Source organism: Mustela nigripes, chromosome 6, assembly GCF_022355385.1.
Source record: "Mustela nigripes isolate SB6536 chromosome 6, MUSNIG.SB6536, whole genome shotgun sequence".
Classification (NCBI taxonomy): Eukaryota; Metazoa; Chordata; class Mammalia; order Carnivora; family Mustelidae; genus Mustela; species Mustela nigripes.
This window is the reverse complement of record NC_081562.1, coordinates 90,319,329-90,327,065: the sequence shown is the minus strand read 5'-3', so window position 1 is coordinate 90,327,065 and position 7,737 is coordinate 90,319,329. Positions and strand designations below refer to the sequence as shown.

At 33.7% G+C, this 7,737-nt stretch overlaps 1 protein-coding gene and 1 pseudogene across 1 annotated transcript; one reads left to right on the top strand and one right to left on the bottom strand.

Moving 5' to 3' along the window:
- Nucleotides 1-244: 244 nt before the first annotated feature.
- On the bottom strand, nucleotides 245-662 carry LOC132020359 (ferritin heavy chain-like; annotated as a pseudogene).
- Nucleotides 663-5,252: 4,590 nt separating this feature from the next.
- Nucleotides 5,253-6,194, top strand: LOC132020756 (olfactory receptor 6C6-like). Its single transcript, XM_059404905.1, is given in 3 exon segments — nucleotides 5,253-5,361; nucleotides 5,364-5,512; nucleotides 5,514-6,194. Coding segments are annotated over 3 exon segments (939 nt in total).
- Nucleotides 6,195-7,737: the final 1,543 nt, after the last annotated feature.

Sequence of the window (7,737 nt, the reverse complement as noted above, 5' to 3'; positions counted from 1 at the left end):
GGTTAAGCAGCTGCCTTCGGCTCAGGTCATGATCCCAGCGTCCTGGGATCGAGTCCCACATCGGGCTCCTTGCTCAGCGGGGAGCCTGCTTCTCCCTCTGCCTCTGCCTGCCATTCTGTCTGACTGTGCTCACTCTCTCCCCCTCTCTCTCTCTGATAAATAAATAAAATTAAAAAAAAAAAAAAGAATCTGTTTCTTGGTTTACCACTCTCTCTTTGAAAAAAAAAAAAAAAAAAGGCTCGGGAAGACAGCCTAAGGCTTAGCTCTCACCATCACTGTTTCCCAAGGTGTGCTTGTCAAAGAGATACTCTGCCATGCCAGATTCGGGGGCCCCCATCTTGTGTAGGTTGGTTACGTGGTCACCAAATTCTTTGGTCACCCAATTCTTTGATGGATTTCACCTGCTCATTCATGTAATGAGTCTCAATGAAGCCACACAAATGGGGGTCATTTTTATCAGTGGCCAGTTTGTGCAGTTCCAGTAGTGACTGATTCACACTCTTTTCCAAGTGTAATGCACACTCCATTGCATTCAGCCCATTCTCCCAATCATCACGGTCTGGTTTCTTGATATCCTGAAGGAAGATTCGGCCACCTTGTTGGTTCTGACAAGGAGAAGAAAAGAGCCCTCTCTCTGAGGAGCCCTGAGCCTTCACAGCCATCACTGGCTTCAGTTTGCTGAGTTTTCCCCATGCTGTAAACCGGAAACAACAGAGAATTGGTTTGTTTATTTATTTATTTATTTATTTATTTATTGCTCTGGAATCTTTATTAAGTGAATGGTAATAGTCTTCTAGCTCCCCGCAGTGCCCCACATGGCATATTTTACATACCCTAGTTTACTCCACTATGCACGACAGTCCTCATTCAGAAAAATATTTCAGAGATTATGTCCGTTGGCCAAAGGACCTGTGCTTGAACTCAAACATTTCACTTAGCAGTCTTTTAAATTCTAGAATAATCTGTAAAACCATCTTGGGTCCTGTTTTCTTAGATATCCGATCATCCAGAATTGATTTTTTACAAATTTGTTTTAAAGTTCCAAGGAATGGATCCTCAAACAGCCCCTCGTGAGCACAATTCTCTGTTGTTTCCTGTTTACAGCATGGGGAAAACTCAGCAAACCCTTCTAGGCTCACGGTGCTGAAGCCAGTGATGGCTGTGAAGGCTCAGGGCTCCTCAGAGAGAGGGCTCTTTTCTTCTCCTTGTCAGCTGTCATTGTCGCTGTGGCGCTGTGAGACTATAGTTTGATGAACTATAACTATATCATATAACTATATCATATCAAACTATAGTTTGATGAACTCTGACAAATATATATAATCAGGCAACCACCATTACAATCAAAATATAAAATATTTCCATTATCCTACACAGTTTTCTCATGACACTTTTGTAGTCAATCACTTTTCACTGCCCCTAAAACCATTGATCAGATTTCTAACCCTATAGTTCAGTATTTTTCAAAATTATAGAAATAGAATCACAGAATATGTAGACCTTGTATATTGCTTCTTTCACTTAGTGTAATATTTTGAAGACTCAATCATGTTTTTTTAAATCTGACTAATTTATTGCATTTGTATGTACATGCCATAATTTTTTTAACTACTTACCAGATGATGGAAATTGGATCTTCTCCAGGTTTAGGCATTATCATAAAGTGTATTTAATAGCTAAAAATTAGTTCACTTGAAGGTTCAAAATAATTTCATCAAGCATCCAATTGAAACCTCAACCTATTAATATGACAAAATTTTATGCTTGTTACTTGTAAATAAATATACTACCAGGTGCCAGAGTGTAAAATGGTTTACAATAAAGCCTAAAATTACTTCTGTTGCTAATTGGAAGCAAGGCGTGTCTGGGGCCTTGTACACTGCCTTGTACAAACCAGCTTGGGATTTTTCCGTGTTGCCCCAGGACGGTGAACTGCTGATGATCCTGTTAAATATTTCATCCATTATTCTAAATTATTAATGATACTCCCCTGGGATACTTTCACTTCAGCTTTTGTTTAAGGTAGATTACAATGGTGTTTTTTATTGACAGAAATTAGTATTTTTGGAACTTTGATCCTCTGGGTGATTTTTTTTTGCCTCTTTATTTTATTTCAGTAGAACCCTTGAGTCTGTAGTAAATAGAAAATGATAAAGCTGCAGCATTTAATAAGTGGAAAGAAGGAAAGAAAGCAATATGGAGTCTCAGAATAGTTGTTTAAATTTCATCAGATGATGCCCCAAGTTTTTTTAGTTGTCTCACTTTATTTTACTTTAATGTATAACTACTGATTTGAGGCTTTGAATGATAGCATTTATAACAACCATCTTTCACAAAATGCAGGTTATCTGGAAAAGAAGATGGATATCCATTAAAATTATTAATACTTGAGTTCTGAACTTCAAAGTGAGTATAAATTTGAAGGATGTGGAAATTCTTTACGGAAGGACCATATGTACATGGTCCCTCCCACAAAAATCGGTGATAGGAAATATCCAGCTTATAAAATAAAATATGATGATAAGGGAGTAAAATCATGATTAATTATGTTAACATACATCTCTGGCATGTACATATAAGGGGACATTAGATACAGTAGATCCCAGAAGGTAAGGGGACTATAATTTTAACTTGACTTCAAACTCAGAAATTAAGTTAAATGCACAAGTCCCATTCAGGGAGTTGAATTTGATTACTACATTTTTAAGGTTTACAGTTTTTTTTAAATGGTTGTATATTAACAGATGTTGTAATCTGTTTTATTCACATATAGTTACATCTAACTTTCATTTTCTCGGATTCACTTCATGAATTATTATCCTGAGTAAAATAATGTGGAAAAAATGCTGAGCATCTCTTTTCTAAAATCTGAAATACCATAGTTCTAGAACAGTCTGTTAGATCCACTTGGTAATAGAAACTGTATGCTAACTCCTGGACTATAGCTTTTTAAATAAGAATAGAGCAAGATGGGAGTTATAACAAGGATATAAGCATATATTTTTATATAAAACTTTGTGGCCACACACAAGTTGAAGATTGCAAGGCATCAATTGCCATTAAAAATATCAATAAAACAAGATAGGATTGGGAGGGAGACAAACCATAAGTGACTCTTAATCTTACAAAACAAACTGAGGGTTGCTGGGGTGAGGGGGGTTGGGAGAAGGGGATTGGGGTTATGGACATTGGGGAGGGTATGTGCTTTGGTGAGTGCTGTGAAGTGTGTAAACCTGATGATTCACAGACCTGTACCCCTGGGGATCAAAATATATGTTTATAAAAAATAAAAAAATTAAAAGTAAAAAAAAAAAAATAAAAAAATAAAAAATTAAAAAAAAAATTAAAGTTATTCCCTAAAACCTGTTTCAGAAAAACACATTGAGCATGGAACAGTTTTATCTTTCCCCAAATAAGAAAAAATAATATATATGCAGCAATATTAAGACAAATGCAAAAGAATAAAAATAACAGAGTGCTTTAGCAAACCATTTCCTTTTTAAGTCTGCCGGTAATGCATATAGTGAAACAGACTAACATGTTTCACATAAAAGAGAATAGTATGTCATGGAAATAAGTAGAATTCTTATAATTAAAAAGAACAGGTTAGTATAATGTTAGGGAGGGAAAATGTTACCCTAATATTCAAGATTCTTTTGGCTGGTTTAAGAATTAAAGTGACAAGAGATAGATTAATAGGAGAAAATGAGATTAATTGCAAATATATGGGTGGCTCCATGAGAATATGGGAATGATAGGCAGTCAGACAATTGAGTCTTATATGCCATTCTGGTCAAAGAAGTAGGTGGAGGTCTGGGACTTCAAAGGGAAGAGAATTCAAAGGAAAACAAAAAAGAGTCAGTGTTTGAGGAACAAATGTTTACTGGGCCACAAGGAAACAATGGGATATACAGAAGAATTTTAACAGACTTTGCTAAGTTCCTCCCTCTCTATCACATCTACTTCATTTTACATTGTAGCTGTTTATGGTGATGGTTCCATTTTGGAGCAGGAAGCATTATCTAAATTTGGAGCATTATCTAAATTCTTTTAGACATTTGAGGAGGAGGTAAAACGTTGTATAAGGGAAAAAAAAGGAGGTAAAAGGAAAAACATTCTGAGTCTTCCTTTTCTCAAAAATGATCAGGTTAAATTAATGATCATGCCAAAGAGACACATTCTGGGGTGCAGATTTCACTTTCCTACAATAATTTCTATTAGTATTCAACAATTCTGCAAAGAATATGGGGAAAGTAATATAAAAAGCAGTGACCCAAATTATGTAGACACATGTAGAAACCTCAAAAAGGTTAGTTTAAAAAAATACAGAATATTTTTCATTAAAATATGCTGTTTGTTTTTGTCATGTTTTGCTTTGTTGTATTTGTTATATATATTGAAAACTGTCCATTTGAATATAGCAAAGCCAGTGAAGAAAATTCGTAATAATAATTGTGTACTCTAGGTGCAGAAAAAATTTCACTTTACCAAATTAATGGAAATCAGTCCTCCTTAGTCATTGACTATCACAGGATTTGTAATATAAATGTAAATCCTGAGTTTGCAAATCCCCCTGGTACACATTATAAAACACAGAACAACATAGTGTATTTGCACAGGTGGAATAAAAAAGATAGAAAAATACATTTAAAATAACTCATATCCTCTTGTTTAAATCATTCATGCAGAGTTGAACCCATTAAGGAAGAATGTATATTAGCCAAAGAAAATATTCAATTTCCAGAGAAAAAATTCTGAGAAATATTATAATAAAGAGAACTAATGGATGAAAAAGAATTTAGTATTGTCATAGCATGTAACTACGTTCATCACAAATTTCAGACTGGAGAAATCCTTTCCAAATAGATAAATTTGAGAATATATACCTTTTCTTGCATTAGGAAAATATATAAATATTTAGGTTAATATATATGCTTAGTTAAGATGTGTAAGTAGTATTTATATATTTATTTAGTTTGTATATATTTAGGTTAATTTCTATATAATTAAATTAATTTATATACATTTATATGTATTTATTTATACATATGTATACATATACATACATATACATATTTATACATACATTATACATATTTATATGTATTTAGGTTTATATATATTTATAAATAGGTTCATGTGTATATATATATGAAAATTTATATTACACTACAATATATTATATTCATGTGTATGTTTAATTTTTTGTCTTTTTTTCTTATGTATATTTGTTAAGGTTCATATTAAGAGAAATGAAAAACCAATCAATGGAAATAGAGTTCATCCTTCTGGGACTGACAGATGACCCACAATTGCAAATTCTGATTTTCATGTTTCTCTTTCTTAATTACACATTAAGCCTGTGGGGAACTTAATCATTATCCTTCTCGCCCTGCTAGATCCTCGCCTCAAGACACCAATGTATTCCTTTCTCCGTAATTTCTCATTTTTAGAAATTATATTCACAACAGTATGTATTCCCAGATACTTGATAACCATTGTAACTAGAGAAAAAAACCATCTCATATAATAATTGTGCAGCTCAATTGTTTTTTATTCTTTTACTGGGAGTTACAGAGTTTTACCTTCTGGCTGCTATGTCCTATGACAGCTATGTTGCCATCTGTAAACCCTTGCATTACCCAATCATTATGAGCAGCAGAGTGTGCTATTGGCTTGTACTTTCCTCTTGGCTAATCGGATTCCTAATCATCTTTCCCCCAATGCTTATGGGGCTCAAACTCAATTTCTGTGCTTCCAGAATAATTGATCACTTTATGTGTGAAACTTCTCCTATCCTGCAGATATCCTGCACAGATACACGTGTCCTAGAATTGATGTCTTTTATCTTTGCTGTGGTGATACTTGTGGTCACATTGGTGTTAGTGATTCTCTCCTACACTTGCATCATAAAAACCATTATGAAATTCCCTTTGGCACAGCAAAGGACCAAAGCTTTTTCCACTTGTACTTCCCATATGATTGTTGTCTCCATGACTTATGGGAGCTGCATCTTTGTGTATATTAAACCATCTGCCAAAGAAAGGGTGACTGTATCCAAAGGTGTAGCTTTGCTGTATACCTCAGTTGCCCCTTTACTAAACCCCTTCATTTATACCCTAAGGAACCAGCAGGTAAAAGAAATCTTCTGGGATATGTTACAAAAGATGTGTTTTTCAAAAAAGCAATTGTAATGAATGTCACAAATCACAGTCTTGCTATAAAAACAACAACAAAAAATTCATTCATTTCTTTTTTTTAAAGATTTTGTTTATTTATTTGAGACAGAGATAGCATAAGCAGAGTGGAGGCTGAAGTAGGCACCCTCATTCATTTCTTCTGATTGTGTTCTTCTGCCTCATTACTTATCTGCTATGGACATTCTCTTGGAGAATCTTGCAGCTAAGTTCCACCGTTACATTTTATTATTCCTAATGAAAACACCTCTCAAATCTGTACCACAAGCTTTAAAAATAACATTTCTTTATTGTATATTAGCTTCTAGAAACCATGAATTTAAAAAAATATGCCTTTTAAAGTATAATTTGCTATACTTAATTTGTTAATTAAACATCTATTATGTATCCCCCTTATTTCAGACATTGCAAAGTGCTCCATCCTTATATTTAAGAAGTTTGTCTTACTTAAAGGAGACAAACACATCTCTAATATTAGTACATAGTGTATAATTAGTGTTGTAATAAAAGGATATTGAAATATTATGGGGCATTCTGTATAGTTTCTAAGTTATTCTGGAGTTCTGGGAGGCATTTAGGAGAAAGTAATAGTGAGACTAAAAATATACATAAGGAAAGAAGACTTCAGTCTAAATATATGCAAATAACACAGAGGTATTAAATAACCACATGCATTTTAGGAATTAGTATATCTAATGTTTAAAACAAAATTTTTGAGATATTCAGTTTGGTTTCAGTATAGTTTCCTCACAACTACAATGTCGAATACTTCACAGAATACATAAAATTTTTGTGTCTCAGAATTTCCATATATAAAGTAGGATAATGTTTTAAAAGATTTTATTTCATTGATTTTAGAGAGAATGTGTGTGTACAAAAGAAGGGGGAGAGGCAGAGAGAAAGGGAAGTAGACTCCCCGCTGAGATCATGATCTGAGCCAAAACCTAGATGGATGCTTAACTGACAAAGCCACCCAGGTGCCTGTTTAGCACCCAGTAAAAGATATTGTTTATTTTGAACAATTCAAGAATGTGGTTCAACTAGTACTTAATATGGTATTATACAGGTAGAGGTAACAAGTGTTTTGGACTTACACCTGGTATTTAAGTACTGTTGAAATGTTTTGTGAAGAATCACCTTGGTAGCGTTTTAAACGTAATTTACCGTTAAAAGTCCTGCCCTTTCATTCCTATGTCTTGGAATACAACCAGTATATTCTATGTTACCTGTCTATTTTCTAAAATTGTTGTGAAATAAATTCAGTGTTTTTCATAGCAATGTAGTGTCAAATTATTGCCTTATGTAAGGTTTGTTTGCCAAAATCTTTCTCTCAATTCCAGCTTGTTTTTTACTTGGAAAAATTATGTTAATTCTGACCTGAAGAAAAAATGCAGACTCTATTCCTTTGGCAACAATAGTGTACATCTCCATATTCAAAGATTCAGCAAACTTCCATCTAGGAAAGATACATTTCCTTTGTGTAGGTATTCCATCCTTACTTTTGGTTTAGGGAAGTGATAGAAGCGTAACTTTCATCTAT